Source organism: Misgurnus anguillicaudatus, chromosome 10 (assembly GCF_027580225.2).
Source record: "Misgurnus anguillicaudatus chromosome 10, ASM2758022v2, whole genome shotgun sequence".
Classification (NCBI taxonomy): Eukaryota; Metazoa; Chordata; class Actinopteri; order Cypriniformes; family Cobitidae; genus Misgurnus; species Misgurnus anguillicaudatus.
Genome location: NC_073346.2, coordinates 39,905,931 through 39,925,103, shown reverse-complemented (window position 1 = coordinate 39,925,103; position 19,173 = coordinate 39,905,931). Strand labels below are relative to the sequence as shown.

At 34.9% G+C, this 19,173-nt stretch overlaps 2 protein-coding genes across 19 annotated transcripts in view; both read left to right on the top strand.

Annotated features, from left to right (window-relative positions):
- Nucleotides 1–19,173, top strand: part of LOC129448842 (leukocyte elastase inhibitor) — a 58,137-nt gene that overhangs the window by 28,227 nt on the left and 10,737 nt on the right. For 2 of the 18 annotated variants that reach the window (XM_073872604.1, XM_073872592.1), the window contains exons 2-3: nucleotides 3,412–3,480; nucleotides 3,602–3,721. The exons of 4 other annotated variants lie outside the window; for them this stretch is intronic. In XM_073872604.1, the coding sequence (XP_073728705.1) occupies nucleotides 3,412–3,480; nucleotides 3,602–3,721 (189 nt within the window). Of the gene's footprint in view, nucleotides 1–1,413; nucleotides 1,821–1,926; nucleotides 2,104–3,411; nucleotides 3,481–3,601; nucleotides 3,722–3,812; nucleotides 3,931–4,010; nucleotides 4,154–4,242; nucleotides 4,411–4,489; nucleotides 5,606–5,707; nucleotides 6,505–8,059; nucleotides 8,237–8,376; nucleotides 8,425–8,543; nucleotides 8,667–8,757; nucleotides 8,910–9,008; nucleotides 9,152–9,382; nucleotides 9,551–9,629; nucleotides 10,098–19,173 lie in introns of those variants that run through there. 12 more of the 18 variants (XM_055211503.2, XM_073872607.1, XM_073872595.1 and 9 more) reach the window with 12 other exon arrangements.
- LOC129448840 (leukocyte elastase inhibitor-like) lies at nucleotides 13,014–18,755 on the top strand. The gene is made up of 8 exons (XM_073872609.1): nucleotides 13,014–13,164; nucleotides 14,364–14,540; nucleotides 16,177–16,344; nucleotides 17,261–17,398; nucleotides 17,485–17,602; nucleotides 17,724–17,866; nucleotides 17,951–18,121; nucleotides 18,201–18,755. The coding sequence occupies exons 2-8, from the start codon at nucleotides 14,373–14,375 to the stop codon at nucleotides 18,600–18,602; spliced, it is 1,308 nt and encodes a 435-aa protein (XP_073728710.1). The 5' UTR covers nucleotides 13,014–13,164; nucleotides 14,364–14,372; the 3' UTR covers nucleotides 18,603–18,755.

Below are 19,173 nucleotides of genomic sequence, written 5' to 3'. Positions count from 1 at the left end.
TATGGCTCATACAACTGGTCTCTCCATACAAGAGGCGTCTAGAAGCTGTAATCACCAACAAAGGCTTTTTTACATAAAGTGTGTTCAATGCTTGTTCCCTGTCATTTCACTTTGTTTATTGTGGCTTGACTTGTGTACTTGAATGTTCTGATTTCTTTGTATGAGTTCGGTGTTTGGCTTGATGGCTGCATCTGGTGGAGGTTTTGTGTCAATGGCCCACCCTTACTGATGAAAATGCGGACGTGTCAAATACTTATTTTCCCCACTGTATAAGGCCTGGGATTTGAGCACAAATGCAACATGGCAAAGAATTTGGCAAAGAAAATCAGCCACATATTCAAAAGACATGGGTGAGACATTCATGCACACACATGCAGAAAAGCCCAAAGCATACCTCGGCCATCCATATATGAATCCACAAAATGTTTCACAAAAGTTGTGATAGGAGCAGTGGGTCACATCCAAAAAATGAATGGATCTCTATGGCCCTCTGCTGGATATGTAGGCTATGATTAAAACACATTTTTTTCTAACCACAGATGGTAAAACTCCTCTTGCACTTAGATTAATATCCAGAAACAACCTATTTTTAACTTAGATTAGAATTTTTAGAATTAGATTTTTTTTTCCGTAAATGGGTGGTAAATAGAAAAAACTACATCATATCTCCTAAAACACATTAAACGTATATAGGGGCGGTTTCCCGGACAGGGATTAGACTAGTTCTAGACTAAAACATTTTTAAGAGCTGTCCAAACTGAAAACAACTTGCACTGACATATCTTAAAATACATCAGTGCCCATTGTTTTGCCTCAAAATGCACACAAGTAATGTTTTTAGTAGGGTATGTTTGTTAAAATTGGTTATGTTTTTTATTTAAACTAAGGCCTAGTCCTGGTTTGAGCTGATCCCTGTCGGGGAAACCACCCCATAGAGAATTAAAAAGTTTGGGCATAGATTAATCTAGATTAATCTCATACAAAATAAAAGTAATTTTTTGCATAACATATGAGTTTGTGCTGTCTGTAATTATTATGTATATATAAATACACACACATTCATGTATGTATTTAAGAAACATTAACATGTTTATATTTATTTATTTATATTTGTATATATTCTATATTATATATAAATAAAAAAACGGTATATAAATAAAAAATTTCCTAAATGTATATATACATCTTTATTTTAATACTGAACTCCAATATGAAGATAGTAACAGAACACGAGGATTAAATGCATATGGTATTTCTATTTTCTGATTACAGTATTTTCAAACGGAAGGCTGCATCTTCCGGAGGTCGCACATGCAGGCTGCATACGTCATCAAGTCTGGTTTATTTCAGTTAACTGAGCATTACATTCGGAAGTCAGGCATATTGCAACACTTTTAAGATTAACTAAGAATATACTTTATAATTGTTAAAATTTTGAAAAAATACCATTTTCTATGACGTATGCAGCCTGCAAATGCGACCTCCGAAGGATGCATCCTTCCGTTTGAGAAACGGCCACGAGCATCAATCGCACTGGCGCGCATAAAGTGCATTGACACGTTTATTTACACACAAATGCGACGTTTTAAATTATTATCATAACGTAATTGTACACAGCTTGTATTGTAACACAACTGCATACAGTTCACGTTAATGAAGAATGCACATTTTTATGAAAATGTTAAGTGTTGCAGTCACTAAGAAGAATGTGTTGTTTTTGTTGTTCATGCTGAATTTAGGGCGTGGCAACATACAAACACTCGTGACAAGGACTCGTTCGTCTTTGACATAGTAGGCAAATCGTCTTTGCAGAGGAATAGGTAATGATGTTTATTTTATTCATCTATTTGATACTTTATACAATGTGCTGCAGGCCTATACTCTAACTAATATACTTATTCTCTCTTTCACTTTCACTTTGTTCAGGTTGTGAAAATGGAGTCTTTGTCTGCAGCAAACACACAATTCTCTCTCAATGTGTTTAAGAAGATCAGTGAGATAAACACTAGTGGAAATGTCTTCTACTCTCCTCTCAGCATCTCCTCGGCTCTGGCCATGGTGTCACTTGGTGCTAAAGGAAACACACATGATCAGATCTTACAGGTGATGACACATATATCTATATATATATATAGATTCCATTCTGCATCTTTGGGTTTTGATCTTTCATATACGGAAGTGTTGTGAGTAATGGAGATTTTGATTTCCTCAAATGTCACAAGGAAGGAAAATTTGCCTACAAACAAGCAGGAGTGTTTTAACAAAAACATGTTTTTTGCAAGCCAAGATGTTTTCTCTGCAGCAGGACTGACTAGAAGAAGCTATCATTTATCTGAAAGTGTGGATATATTACAGTACTGTGCAAAAGTCTTAGACCACCACCACCAGACTTGTTGTTTTAGAAGTTTTAATGTCCATATTTCATATAATATTCCATGTTTCCATATAATGTCCATCCATGTTTATTTTCCAATCTATTTTATTAAGATACAAACAGAAAATAATATGTAAAAAAAAACTTTAAATTTTCAGGACTAATGTCTTCTTTAGGCATAGTCTTTGTGACCTGTCTTGGCACTAAACACATCTTGAGCATTTTTGAGCAGCATGAAGTAAAAAGACAAATTTCTTTAAAAATTAAGTTGATTTAATTTGATTTAGGTTTAAGAGATCGTGCAGTTTCCTGCTTTTGTTTCAGTGGAAGGGAAGTTTCCCCCAAAAAAACTTGACACATCAGTTTTCGTTTTATACTGTTTTTAATACTACTATTTCCTGTATTTTCTGGATGTATTCTATTAAAGAGACTGAGAAACAATTACATAAGATCACTATTACATTGCAAAGACAACAAATCTAATTCTGGCATGGTGGCCTAAGACTGTTGCACAGTGCTGTATATATATATATATATATATATATATATATATATGTACAATATTTTCACAATTAATATTTAATAAAATTAAATGAACAAATAATCAAGCTCAATAATTCTATTGAACAATGCCAAGCTGTTTAGTGCGTGTTGAGACATGATTTAAAATAGATTCACTGGAAGGGCAGGGCACAGTTAAAGGTTGGTTATTTTGGTTGTTTATGGTTAAACATCAGTACAGATGCACAGGTACAGAAATCACAAATCATCCAGTGTTAATGAAATAAGAGAGGTCTATGTGCAGGTTGTTGAAACTAATCCACCAACCTAAAGTTTGTCTTTAAAAAAAAAAAAACAGGTATAATCTCAAGCACTTCATTATAAACCACGGGCCGAATCTTCACTTCTATTCATTACATGAACAGAATAACACTTAAGAATGCGTATTCAATTCACATTTTTTCAATAAACTTTGGGTTATTAAAATTGTAAAGTTGTATTTTGTGGTCAAAATCTCAAAATCTATGTTGTTGTAGGTTCTGTGTCTTAACAAATGTGGACCAGCAGTTCTGCACCAGAGCAAGAAGCCTAAGACAGCTGATCAGGTTCAAAATGAATACATGAGACACAACCCTTATGACTTTATAATAACAATAACAGTGTTTGATGTATTTGTCCAATTATATTTATTAGTGTCGATGTAAAGAGAAATCTTCTGTTCTGCAGGAGGACCAAATTCATTCCAGTTACAACAAACTCATGAGCGAGTTGAACAAACCAGGAGTCCCATATATGTTGAGTCTTGCCAATCGTCTGTATGGAGAGAAATCCTATCAGTTTATTGATGTAAGATGAGTTTATTCAGTCTCTCACTCGTGTTAATAAAGATTCTCAGATCTAATGTGACTTTCACTTCATTTCATTTGCTCTGTTATAGAAATTCATTACTGACTCACAAAAATACTACCAGGCTGGACTGGAGTCTGTGGACTTCATAAAAAACTCAGAAGCTGCACGCGTCAACATCAACAACTGGGTGGAGGAAAACACACAAGGTTAAAACAACTGTGAATCATTTTTGAAACTTGGAAAGTGCCACATGGTAAAAAAATTAATTATCTTATTTGTATCTCAGGGAAGATCAAAGACTTGCTGGCACAGGGGATCCTCAATGATTTGACTCGTTTGGTTTTGGTGAACGCCATCTACTTCAAAGGGAACTGGGAGAAAAAATTCCCAAAGGAAGCCACAGTTGATCAACAGTTTAAAGTGAACAAGGTGAGATTCAATGATCTGATTGTTAATGCAGGTAACAGTCATGAGATATGAGGGGTTATAACTCTTGTGTTCTCATTGATGTTTGACAGAATGAAACTAAACCAGTGAAGATGATGAAACAGGAGTCAGAGTTTCCTTTGATCTTCGTCCCAGAGGTGAACAGTAAGATCCTGGAGCTGCCGTATGTCGGGAAGAATCTGAGTATGTTGATCATCCTTCCTGATGAGATTGAAGACGACACCACTGGACTTCAGAAGGTGAGTCAGGAGAGATTGAGAGTGTTTAAAGCTTTATTTAACATCATCAGATAGACATTAACATAACTCTCTTATCCAGCTGGAGAAAACGCTGAACTATGAGAAGCTCATGGAGTGGACCAAACCTGACAACGTGGAACTACTAGACGTCCAGATATCTCTGCCTCAATTCAAGCTGGAAGAAACTTATGACATGAAGAATCTACTGGTGAAACTGGGAATGGTGGATGCTTTTGAGAAGGAAAAGGCAAATTTTTCAGGCATGTCCCCCAAAAATGATCTGGTGGTGTCTGAGGTGATTCATAAATCCTTTGTTGAAGTCAATGAAGAAGGAACAGAAGCAGCTGCAGCTACTGGTGCTGTCATGATGCTACTAAGCTACACACCTCCACAGATCTTCAATGCTGATCATCCCTTCCTGTTCTTCATCCGACACAATCCCACCAACACCATTCTGTTTTATGGACGCTTCTGCTCTCCATGAGCTCCTGCTGATGGTTTGACCTTCTGAAGAGCTCTAGACTGGGGTTCTGGTCATGAGCTGTGTGCAGTATCTCATATCTAATCAAAGCTTTCAGTTATAAGAATAGTTTATAAATGCATATGATGTGTTTATATACTGAACATAACCAAATGTTTTTTCCTATCCTTGCAGATTATTTTGTGATAAACGAAATAAGTGCATTTTCATTAGTTGAAATAATGTGATGTCACAGACCATAATAAAGAATACCAGGGAGCATGCTTTTAAACAATATTAAAAATTGAACTAAACATGACTGATACTTTACATGTAAGGCAAGTACTTCATATGTAGATCTTGTAGTTGTGATAAATAAAAATAATATCAATAAAACAACATTTTAGAACTGTAATCAGGGCTGCTTTAAACATTCGTGCTCTCAGTTAAAATAAGTGCACAGTCAAAATCATAAGATGGTAACATTAGTGTGCCACCATATAATGTAAATAGTGGGCACAAGAAAACAGCGTAATAACTATAAAAAAGTAGAAGTATTGTTTGAGTCAACAAAAAGGTTTTTTTTTAATGCAAACGTTTTGATACAACATAGGGAAATGTATTCATTCTACATGAAGATTGGAATGAAAGGCTTAACACAGTATAATCAAAAAGCATATTCTAGGACTGTCAAAAAAATTATTGTATACAAATTAAAAGTTTTTGCAAAATTTATGTGTGTGCACTGTGTGTAATTATTATATATATTTACATGTATATTTAAATATATTTTTATATATTATATTAATAATTAAATATACCTAAATAACATTTTTCTTAAATTCATACATGTATGTGTGTATTTATATATACATAAAATATGCACGCACACAAATATTATGCAAAACACAAACTCTTATTTTGTATGTGATTAATCACGATCAGGCTAATCTTTTGACAGCCCTAGCATACTCATGAATAAATAAAAAATATTTAGAGGATAAAAAATACACATTTAAAATCATAACTTAAATATAGAGTGAGAAGAAAGGAAAAAAGAATTAAGGGCAATAATACAATAAATCATATAATATTAAAAAATCAAGCAGCTTCTGATTTCTCATTTTGTCAATGGTTTTGTAAAAACACCAAGTATTTTTTTAAGATAATTAGTGGAAGGGATTTATGTACATTTATGAATGAAATATTTTCCCAACATTACAATGTTATTAAGCAAATACCAATGAACACGTATGTTGTAAAGTGAAAGCGGAGTCGATAAAAAGTTAAGCATCCAATCGCAGTGCGAAGCGTCACTGCTGCACATTACAGATGCATTGTGGGAGTTGTTGTTTTGTGAGCTTCACTCCCACCGGGGGGCTTAACATTTCACTGTCGTACAGAGTACAGACAAAGTTTGAGGCAAAATGCGATGTTCTAAGTATTTAACAATTGTGTTTTTGTACAGTAACACAGTGATGATTTAATGAAGCATCGAGACAGTTATGTTTTATGAAAATGAAACGTGCACGTCTCTAGTCTAATAAGACTGTGTTAAGTCGTCAGGTTAAATTTAGAATAACACGCGTGACAAACATCTCATACATCTGTGACTCCGAACAGCAATATTTTAGGTAATGCTTTAATTTTAGCATGTGTTTGTTACTTGGGTATTTTGTCGAAGTCTGTTTCCCATGTTTATCTTTAGTGTAATGTTGATAGCGTTTTTGAACAGGTTTTTTCCGTTTATTTTTAGATAGAATAAAAGGCTTGGCTGATGTGTGTTCTTTATTAGTAAATCGATTATGTTTACAGTATGAATCGCTAAAGTACATATAAAAGCAATACTATGTATTCTATATAATACTTTATTAAAGATCTCATAATTTTTCTGTTTTCTATTATTCGTCCTTATATTTATAGCCTACGTGTTTGTTCTAAAACTGTTTAGAACAAACTGTTTAGTATTTTTACATACAAATGAATATGCATAGGCCTGTTTATATATTATTAACACGTCACATGTGTATGTGTGTGTGTGTGTGTGTGTGTGTGTGTGTGTGTGTGTGTGTGTGTGTGTGTGTGTGTGTGTGTGTGTGTGTGTGTGTGTGTGTGTGTGCTATATATTATATTGTATATTTATTATATAATTATAATTATATTATAATTAATTTATAATATATTATAAATATAGCACACATACACAGATGATGTGAAGTGTTCATAATATATAAACAGGCCTATGCATATTCATTTGTATGTAAACATAATAAAATAGTAAAACAATAGGGACAAAAAGGAAGAATATAAGATATAAGGTAAAAAGAAATAATAGAAAATGGAAAAAATATGGTATTAAAGAATACATATTTTTGCTTTTATGGTATAACCCATTCAAATCTTTAATCTTTCTAAATAAAAAATAAGCATAACGTGATGAAGAAACACTACACTAAAGGGAAACATAGGCCCTGTCCCAATATCCGCACTTCCGTGCCCTCTCAATGCACGTTCTTGCTAAGGGGTGCAAGACTGTAAGGTGTCCCGATCCTCTAATGATGCTCTCCAGGGGTGATCATAAGCGCACTTAATGCACCCCTTTCGCAAGTGCGCATCAGATTTAACATTCCAGGTTAAGTAAATATTTGAGAACTTCTTAAGAAATGTTCAAGAATTGCACTTAGGAACATTCTTACAAACTTCTTATAATTTATCTAAAGAACTTTCTTATTTTTTGTCTTAAGAATGTTTTGGTGAATCCAGCCGCAGATCACAACAGAAGTGACGTAGATAGTGACGTGTGCAGAACTGTCCCAATTCTGCTCTTCACAGCTTCGGACCCTTGCGCACTTACTCTGCTAAGTGCACTTTCAACAAGTGTCCACTTCGAGGAAGACCTTGGGGCGTAGTGTGAATATTGGGACAGGCCCATAGAGGGAACAGATTTCTGAAAGTTTGTGACTTATGCTCCAGTGTTGTCATTAAAAAATTTTTTACACTAGCTAACGTTACTGCCTTTACTCTTGGCAATAGCGGTGCATAATGGATTGCAGCAGACAAGCATTAAAAATATCAAATATTGGGGGAGAATGTGCCAATTATTTCTATTGGGGAGTTGAAATAAGAAATTTGTGTGCAATAACTGACAGTAAATGACAATCACATTCATGTTTTTTCACTTTTGTTCAGGTTGTGAAAATGGAGTCTTTGTCAGCAGCAAACACACAATTCTCTCTCAATGTGTTTAAGAAGATCAGTGAGATAAACACTAGTGGAAATGTCTTCTACTCTCCTCTCAGTATCTCCTCGGCTCTGGCCATGGTGTCACTTGGTGCTAAAGGAAACACAAAAGATCAGATCTTACAGGTGATGACACATAAAGTTCAGATTCTGCATCTTTGGGCATTTTTACTTTAATGCACAGCATTATAAGAGTGGTGTGTTTGAGTTATTAGAAAAGTATATGTGTGTGTTTTTAATTAATTCTCCTTTGAATGTTGTTGTAGGTTCTGTGTCTTAACAAATCTGGACCAGATACTGAGACAGCTGATCAGGTTCATTATGAATACATGAGACAAAAACCTCATAACTTTACAGTAACAATAAAATGTTTTGATTTATTTGTCAAATTATAATTTATTAGTGTTGATGTAAAGAGAAATATTCTGTTCAGCAGGAGAACCAAATTCATTCCAGCTACAACAAACTCATGAGCGAGTTGAACGAACCAGGAGTCCCATATATGTTGAGTCTTGCCAATCGTCTGTATGGAGAGAAATCCTATCAGTTTATTGATGTAAGATGAGTTTATTCAGTCTCTCACTCATGTTAGTAAAGATTCTCAGATCTAATGTGACACTCAATTCACTTCATTTGCTGTGTTATAGAAATTCATTAGTGACTCACAAAAATACTACCAGGCTGGACTGGAGTCTGTGGACTTCATAAAAAACTCAGAAGCTGCACGCGTCAACATCAACAACTGGGTGGAGGAAAACACACAAGGTTAAAACAACTGTGAACCTTGTTAAAATGCAAAGTTATTATAGATTCTTTTACCTTTTAGCACTGAAGTTTATCAAACATTTCTTTTATTGTTCACACCATGCACTTAATTTATTGGCAATATGTATCTCAGGGAAGATCAAAGATTTGCTGCCACAGGGGATCCTCAATGAAATGACGAGTTTGGTTTTGGTGAACGCCATCTACTTAAAGGCGAACTGGGAGAAAAAATTCCTAAAGCAAGCCACTGATGATCAACAGTTTAAAGTGAACAAGGTGAGATTCAATGATTATTTTGTGTGTTGTTTATAAAAAGTTAAAACATTTACATTAGTGCATTTGGAAGATAATACTATCCAAAAGAACTAACAGTACATTAAACTGATCTTTTTAATCCCTGGGGATTGAATATGTGACTATTGCAATACTCTACCTAATGTACAACATGAACAATCGGATTATAACACAAGGGGTTATAACTCTTGTGTTCTTATTGATGTTTGACAGAATGAAACTAAACCAGTCAAGATGATGAAACAGAAGTTCAAGTTTCCTCTGACCTTCATCCCAGAGGTGAACAGTAAGATCCTGGAGCTGCCGTATGTCGGGAAGAATCTGAGTATGTTGATCATCCTTCCAAATGAGATTGAAGACGACACCACTGGACTTCAGCAGGTAAGAGAGGAGAGATTGAGAGTGTTTAAAGCTTTATTTCACATCATCAGATAGACATTAACATAACTCTCTTATCCAGCTGGAGAAAACACTGACCTATGAGAAGCTCATGGAGTGGACCAAACCTGACAACATGATTGTAGAAAACGTTCAGATATCTCTTCCTAAATTCAAGCTGGAGGAAACATATGACATGAAGAATCTACTGGTGAAACTGGGAATGCTGGATGCTTTTGAGAAGGGGAAGGCAAATTTTTCAGGCATGTCCCCCCAAAATCTGGCGGTGTCTGAGGTGATTCATAAAACTTTTGTTGAAGTCAATGAAGAGGGAACAGAAGCAGCTGCGGCTACTGGTGTTGGCATGATGCTACAATCCTGCAGGTTTGTGTCTCTGAAGATATTCAATGCTGATCATCCCTTCCTGTTCTTCATCCGACACAATCCCACCAACACCATTCTGTTTTATGGACGCTTCTGCTCTCCATGAGCTCCTCCTGCTGGTTTGATCTGAAGAGTTTTGTTTCTAAAGATTCTCATTTGTTTTGAATGATTGTACAATGAAAGTTCTAGACTGGGGTTATGGTCAGGTGTGTACTCTTTCTTACATTATAAATATAGTTTATAAATCCATATGGTAATTTTATCTTCTCTGTAAAGATTCAGTATTCTTTGTTCCTGCTGCTAATAAAGTGCATAAAATGCACTTGATTACAAAACCAAATTTAAAATCACAATCACTTATATGGAAGGATTAGTCAGCCATTAAATGCCACCTCGGTCAAAAATGAGATAATGATATTGTCCAAATGTTCTCAGCTCATATTAAACATTTATCAAATCTCTTTCAGATATTTTTTGGCAGAGTCCATTAATATTATTTTTTTATTTTTCAGCAAAGCCCTCTAAGGGGATAAAAGAAAAATTGCATGAAAACGGTGCATGTAGGTCAGAGTTCAATTGTCACGCAGCAAAAGTGTTTGACCTTCTTAAAGGAGGTTTACAGAAACCTTTTTTAAAACATTTTTTCTTTTTAAAAAAAGGACCTACGGGAAAAACAATCTGCATCTGTGTTTTTTTAGATGTTACAATTCTGCAGGAACACAGTAGACCGGTCACCACTGGTTTATGTACCACCTTAAATCAGTCCAATATAGCGGACGACTTGAGTATTGCGGCTAATGTGGCATCTAGTATGTATACATATATCTATGGTTTCCACGATTCACTGCAAGAGCATGTTGCTACACTTTCAAATAAAGAAACTGTTAACCTTTGCTCAAATTTCTGTGGAAAGTGAGGAAAGCAAGACGCATAGTTTAATAAAAAAATACAGATGCCTTTTCCCTCTCTAAAAGAGAACATTTCGCAAGACTTTTTTAAGATGTCAAATAAATCTTTGGTGTCCCCAGAGTATGTATGTGAAGTTTTAGCTCAAAATACCACAGATCATTTATTATAGCATGTTAAAATTGCAGCTTTGTAGGTGTGGGCAAAAATATGCAGTTTTTAAATCCATTTAAATGCAAATGAGCTGATCTCTGCACTAAATGGCAGTGACTTGGTTGGATAGTGCAGATTAAGGGGCGGTATTATTATAATAAGATCCCCTTTTGACATCACAAGTGGAGCCAAATTTCAATAAGCTTTTTTATATGCTTGCAGAGAATGGTTTACCAGAAATAAGTAACTGGGTTGATCATTTTCGTATTTTCTAGGTGATAGAAACACTGAAAACCCAATTATAGCACTTAAACATGGAAAAAGTCAGATTTTCATGAAATGTCCCCTTTAAAAATTAAGAAAATCATTATTTACACAGTTTGACATATACTGTACATCTAGAAATACTTTGATTTACTCACTCTTACATTGTAAAAAAAATATTTAAAATTATGCTCTAAAATTGAAAGTACATTATTTCAGCCTAGGGATAGTTCACCCAAAATACAGTTTGAGTATGTCATTATTTACTCAACCTCATGTAAAGTACAGGCCAAAAGTTTGGACACACTTGACTAAAATGTTAACTATGATTTAAAAAATGTTTTAATCTGAAGGTGTATGGTTAAATGCATGAAATTAAGTTTAGAAAAAAACTACACATGTGCCAAACAGATTTATTTCTGTTATTAGAAAACTACAATTTTATTTTAAAATATCTTTTTTGAAATAGATAACTTGCACTGAATATTACAGAAAAAGCTGTCAGTAAGAGCACAGATTAAATGTGAAGTTTATTTTGGATGCTTTCAGTCACCAACATAATTCCCCCAGTTGCATTTGTGTTATGCCATAGTTTGACTTTTGGTTGATTAGGTCCAAACTGCAGAATCTCCAGTTTTCTTTTCATTCCGTGTCCCAAACTTATCCATTGTTGACTTTTATACCCGTTACCGTCTATACCGCCTCTCCACATTAAAGTTTTTGTTCCTCTTCAATGAACATTCCAACATTAATTCTTTGTTGTAGGCTATTGTTCAGCGTGACAAGTTAGGTTTATACTTAAATGTGTCGTTTTAAGTGTATGGTCAATAAATAAAGAAATGAATAGATGTGGGCACACAAATGATCAAATGTCCTTTTGTTTGTCATGCCCCACTTGTAATGTTCCTATTTCCCACCAGTGGGGCCTTTGAGAAACGCTGATGTATGATGAGCCAACGCATGATGCAAGAACCAAGGGTGTGTAATTTGGTAAACTCAGTTAAAATTTGTTGTGTAATATATGACAACATCTTCAAATAAAATATATATCTTGTAGATTGTGCAAGAAATGTGTAGATATCTGAACTGTTCACCCAAACCCACGTGTTTGTTCACGTCACTTGACTAAGCTGTGTTCAAGTCTTTGCCATCTACATCGTATGAACAAGCCCCAAACCCACGAGACCACACCTGCTTATGAGTCAACAGCTGGGTTTGGTAAAGTGATGGTCGTCTTTGTTTTTACCCGGTGTGTAAATTAAAATATACAGTTTTATTTCAGCAGACTAATCATGACATATTACATTTACAAGAAGAAACAAGATGCTTTAAGCTTCACATCTGTAAAACAGAATCTGGTTTGACAGCTCTGACATTGTTTCAGGCCTGAATGTAATCCTGATCATCAGCTTTGATTGACAATGTGTATTCTTGATGTGTTTATACTTGCTCCAAACCTGAGAACAATGTAACACCCATATAACACAAATCTCTGTTTACTGTGAGATGTAGTGATGACAACATCACACTTTCAATATTAAATATTTAATCATATCCAAAATTACCCACAAAAACAGTGACCTGGCTGTAACTGCTGTGTGTGTTATAAACCTCTGCATAGATTCAAATATCATTCTGCAATAAAGTGCCTTATTTTTTGCATGCAACAAGTAGCTTAATGATATTTCATGATAAATGCAGACTCATTTAAAAAGGCAAATGAAAGTCAGTAGCATTGATTCAGTGAAGGTGATTCTTTATCTGGTGTGGTACAGAGCTGTCAAACGACAACATTCCTCTTCCATGAGGTGCTGGGTTTTAGGGCGAGGCTTCGTTCTTAAAATCAACACCCATGACAAACAATTCATATAGCTGAGACACACAGGAGATCATCATCGTTCCTGAGTATTGTAACTATTGCTTTTATTTCTTTGCTCTCTTTGTTACTTTTATGTGATTTTTACTGTATTATGCTGTAATATACTTTCAAATATACACTAACAGAAGCAAAACATTCCTAAACACTGAGATTTGTCTGTGTAGTAATGTGTAAAAATAAAGATATGTCTGATTGCAAAACTAGAAATCAGAAGGGATTATGTTTAGTCGTTAATGACTGAGAAAATATGAACTGAGAAATGCTAAATTTTTATAGAAATACAAGGTATAAAACCACACTGACAATCTGATTTTATTTCATTTAAAGCTGAAAATATGCAATGTTCAATTGTATGACATTAATGTTCTGCACAATTTTACGGTCACGATTACACTGTCAGAAAAATAGTCAAAAATGCTCCCCAGTTGTCACAGGAGCAGCACCGTTTTGAAAAGTACACCTAAAGAGTTCATATTAGTACCTCAAAGGTTTACACACTGTAAAAAAATTCCGTATAAATTTGCAGCTGGGTTGCCGGTAACTTGCCGTAGATTTAAATTTATGTTATTACTGGCAACATTTTGTTCAAAGTTGAATGAACATTAGACATTTGCAGGTCTTTGTCTTTACAGAATAAAACTAGAAAAACAGCCATCAAGCAAAACGTTCTGGGAAACAAAATCTGAAGCAAAAAAACCCAGAATGCTTTGCATGAGGTTGTTATTGGATAGTTTTATTCTGTAAAGATAAAGACTTGTAAATATTTCAAATTTATTCAACTTTGAACAAACTCTTGCCAGTAAATAAGATAAATTTAAATCTACAGTAATTTACCGGCAACCCAGCTGCAATACCATTGTAATTTCTATGGATTTTTTTTACAGTGTAGGTGCTTTTTTTAGGAGTACTGCCCCAGTGACATCTACACTTTAAAGGATTTCTGTAGAAATTACAGTATTACTGGTTATTACTGGTAACTAGCTGCCAGTAACTTACTGTAGATTTTACATGTATGTTATTTACTGGCAACAGTTTGTTCAAAGTTAAATGAACATGAAACATTTTCAGTCTTTATCTTTTACAGTAAGTTACTGGCAACCAGCTGCATAATTACAGCAAATTTTTTTACAGTGTAGGGACTGTTTTCTTAATGTTAATTTTTCAATTGTACTTGTTATAATATTAGTAATTAATCATATCTCTTACAATCTCTCTTTGACTTTTGTTCAGGTTGTGAAAATGGAGTCTTTGTCTGCAGCAAACACACATTTCTCTCTCAATGTGTTTAAGAAGATCAGTGAGATAAACACTAGTGGAAATGTCTTCTACTCTCCTCTCAGCATCTCCTCGGCTCTGGCCATGGTGTCACTTGGTGCTAAAGGAAACACACATGATCAGATCTTACAGGTGATGTAACAGTTTATCTTTAATGGACAAAACTGTTAGGAGTGATGGAGATTTGGGTTTCTTTTGATGCTTATGAATAATTGCATGTTCTGATTTCTCTTTATTATCTAACTGTGACGTTGAGAGAACATGTTGGCTGTAGTTGACAAGTAAATGTGCACTTTGTGTTTGAATCAAAATGTCAAAAAGCTGTTTTCCAGCTTAGCTTCAATAAATGATCTTTGTAGACGGGAGAGTAAGCTTTGAGTCCTGAAAGTAGTATAATAAACACGTTTATTTTAAAATACATTTTTGCACATGATGTGAACCCTTTAAAGCACGGGGTTGCAATTCTGTGGGTCGGGACCCACTTGTAGGGTGCACAATTTGATAAGGTGAGTTATTGGATAATGTTATGTTCAAACAAGGACAATATGAGCCACTCTTCTCTAAAATAAAATGTTGTGTGTTTTTTCACATATTTCTTCAAAATAAATATTTTGGTGGGTCCTAAGGTAGGTTTTACTTGTCTGAGTCATGTCATGAAAAGTTTGGGAACCCTTGCATTAAAAAAAAAATATTTTTTCAAAGTATGGCAGGTCAAATGAGGTAATGATCCTACAAAGAAGCAGGAGTGTCAGTACAGTATTTGCATGTCTTTCAGATGTGACCATGATGTGTTTATTCCTGTAATGTAGAGCTCTTTTGTGCACGTTCAGACAAGACTTTTCATGGTTTCATGTTTAAATTGATTTTGTTGAAGGGCAGGACACAGGAAGAGAGTCTGTCATACTGGGTTGGGTCTTGCTATGGTTTTAGTATGGCTGTTTGGATTAAACATAAGATCACTCAAACTGTACACTGTAAAAAAATCCGTAGAAATTACAGTGTTATTGCAGCTGGGTTGCCGGTAACTTACTGTAGATTTTAATTTATTTTATTTACTGGCAACATTTTGTTCAAAGTTAAATGAACATTAAACATTTACAAGTCTTTGTCTTTACAGAGCAAAACCAAAAAAACAGCATCAAGCAAAACACCCTGGGAAACAAAATCTTAAGCAAAAAACAGAAAAAGATTGATGATGATTTCTGGTTCCCAGAATGCTTTGCATGAGGCTGTTACTGAATAGTTTTATTTTGTAAAGATAAAGACTTGTTAATATTTAAAATTTATTTATCTTTGAACAAACTCTTGTCAGTAAATAACATAAATTTAAATCTACGGTAAGTTACCGGCAACCCAGCTGCAATAACACTGTAATTTCTACAGATTTTTTTACGGATGTAATTCTGCAGTTTTAATTACTGGGTATTACTGGTAACTAGCTGCCAGTAACTTACTGTAGATTTTACATTTATGTTATTTACTGGCAACAGTTTGTTCAAAGTTGAATAAACATGAAACATTTTCAGTCTTTATTTTCTACAGTAAGTTACTGCGAACCAGCTGCATAATTACAGCAATTTTTTACAGTATATGCAGGTTGTCACAGTATCTAGTTAAGAAATTGAACAGAATACAATTCATGTAAACTGTTGCACTGAAATGAATGCATATTCACAATTAAATACACATTCATCTATACATCTATTCACAAACGCTTGGGTTATTAAAATATTGGAGTTGTATTTATTATTTTCTCTCATTGATGTAGGCTCTGTGTCTTAACAAACTTGTGAAATCTGATGCTGCGACTTCAGCACATGGACCAGCGCTTGAGCAGCACACCCAGAAACCTCAGATGCCCGTCTGTACCAAGGGTCAATCTGAACCACAAATGATGCAGCAGACTCAGAAATTTCAGATACCTTCTTTCCTCAAGGTTCAGTATGAATATTTACATGAGGCACAAACGTCATGACTTTACAGTAGCGGTAACAATGTTTGACAGGGCCAAAAACTAACTTTTTGCAGGTGACTTCAAAACATTTACCAGCCATGAGTATTTTTTTCTATACTAGGTATATATGTAGCAAAAGCCAAAAAACATTGTATGGGTCAAAATTATTAAAATATTCATTAGGATATTATGTAAAATATGCTGTAAATTTCCTAACGTAAATATATCTAAAACTTTATTTTTGTGAGTGGATGCAGTTGATTAGAGTTTTATTTGGACAACTTTAAAGGCGGGATGCATGATTTTTGAAAAACATGGAAAAAAAGGGAGTCGGGCAGACTACCAAAACACACTTGTAGCCAATCAGCAGTAAGGGGCGTGTCTACTAAACGATATCATTGCCTGGGTTGCGTATGTGTGGGGTGGGGTCTATCAAAAGATTGGGGTAGGGGCGTGTTTGTTTAGGTGATTTCAGATGTCAACATTGGCTTTCGGAGATCATGGACCCTGCCTTTAAAGGCGATTTTCTCAATATTTTGATTTTGTCCCATCCTAACAAACTTTCAGATGCTGTCAAAATTTCAATTTTAAAAAATGTACCCTTGTTATGGTTTTGTGGTCCAGGGTCACATATGTGAATAACACATTGCAGAAAGGTTCTGTTAGCATTAGTTAAAAATGCTGTCTATCGTCACCATGCGTGCCCTGTTAAATGGTAACGGCCAACTCGCCCTACCGTTTTGGCATTCGTTTGCAAAAATTAACCATGGTTTTAGTACAGTTCAAACAAAAAAACTTTTACCACAAATAACATGGTTAATTTTCATGAGGACTTGGCAAGTGCCTTTTTATAGTAGACTAATGTGTATTTCAAAGTTTTTTTTATTTTTGCCAACAGAAATCCCAGCCAACACCTGAAGAACAAATTCATTTCAGCTACAGCAAACTCATGAACGAGTTGAACAAACCAGGAGTCCCATATATGTTGAGTCTTGCCAATCGTCTGTATGGAGAGAAATCCTATCAGTTTATTGGTGTAAGATGAGTTTATTCAGTCTCTCACTCGTGTTAATAAAGATTCTCAGATCTAATGTGACTTTCATTTCATTTGTTGTGTTATAGAAATTCATTAGTGATGCACAAAAATACTACCAGGCTGGACTGGAGTCTGTGGACTTCATAAAAAACTCAGAAGCTGCACGCGTCAACATCAACAACTGGGTGGAGAAAAAGACACAAGGTTAAAGACCAACATGAAAGTTCTTATAAATTAAATTACTGTAATGTACTGTTATAATTAAAGGTAATTTTTTTAAGTAGGGCTCTTGAGTTGGCTATTAAATATCTTATTTGTATCTCAGGGAAGATCAAAGACTTGCTGGCACAGGGGATCCTCAATGATTTGACGCGTTTGGTTTTGGTGAATGCCATCTACTTCAAAGGGAACTGGGAGAAAAAATTCCCAAAGGAAGCCACAGTTGATCAACAGTTTAAAGTGAACAAGGTGAGATTCAATGATCTTCTTGTGTATGATCTTCTTTATTTTGACATGAAGGATACTTATCATGTTCTCATTGATGTTTGACAGAATGAAACTAAACCAGTGAAGATGATGAATCAGAAGTTCAAGTTTCCTCTGACCTTCATCCCAGAGGTGAACAGTCAGATCCTGGAGCTGCCGTATGTCGGGAAGAATCTGAGTATGTTGATCATCCTTCCAAAGGAGATTGAAGACGACACCACTGGACTTCAGCAGCTGAGACAGGAGAGATTAAGAGTGTTTAAAGCTTTATTTCACATCATCAGATAGACATTAACATAACTCTCTTATCCAGCTGGAGAAAACACTGACCTATGAGAAGCTCATGGAGTGGACCAAACCTGACAGCATGAGGATACAAGACGTTCAGATATCTTTTCCTAAGTTCAAGCTGGAAGAATCTTACAACATGAAGAATCTACTGGTGAAACTGGGAATGGTGGATGCTTTTGAGATGGGGAAGGCAAATTTTTCAGGCATGTCCCACCAAAATGATCTGGTGGTGTCTGAGGTGATTCATAAATCATTTGTTGAAGTCAATGAAGAGGGAACAGAAGCAGCTGCAGCTACTGGCGTTGTCATGATGACCAGGATGGTACAGATTCCACAGTTCTTCAACGCTGATCATCCCTTCCTGTTCTTCATCCGACACAATCCCACCAACACCATTTTGTTTTATGGACGCTTCTGCTCTCCATGAGCTCCTCCTGCTGGAGATTTCTGAAGGTTCTCGTTTGGATTAATGCTGATAATTATATTGTTATGTAGTCAAAGTGTTTAATTTAACCCTTAAGTGCCTCTGTTTTTCTTTTGTTAAAATGATGGATTAAATAATTTTGGTATAAAACAAAAAGACTTTGCTCAGCATTTTTTCTAGTCAAACCAAAGCAAAAAGACATGCAATAAGAACTTTGTACAGTATTTTTTGAAACCTATACTTTAACTGGATTCCAACAAAACACAAAAATAGCAACTCTGTTTTAAAGGGAAATTTTACTTTGGTACTATTTTACATTTAACTTGGTACTATAAGTTTGTGATTCCTATTTCATTGAAAGACTAAATACCAACTATGTATCATAAACCTTGTGTAGCTTACCTCCACCACTAGATGACGATATAGCTCTTTTAAGATGTACTGTATGTAGAGGTCTATGAGAACATGAAACTATTTCTTAATACATTTAGGTAACACTCTTTAATAAGGTACTATTGGTTAACATGTACTGACATTAACACTCATACTGCATTTATTAATCTTAGTACATGTT

What these genes read in the sequence shown, in the direction of transcription:
- LOC129448840 (XM_073872609.1), top strand. Translation starts at nt 14,373, where the DNA reads ATGGAGTCTTTGTCTGCAGCAAACACACATTTCTCTCTCAATGTGTTT. An exon ending in GGTGGAGAAAAAGACACAAG is followed by an intron (nt 17,603 to 17,723) that starts GTTAAAGACCAA and finishes TTTGTATCTCAG; the next exon opens with GGAAGATCAAAGACTTGCTG. An exon ending in CCACTGGACTTCAGCAGCTG is followed by an intron (nt 18,122 to 18,200) that starts AGACAGGAGAGA and finishes CTTATCCAGCTG; the next exon opens with GAGAAAACACTGACCTATGA.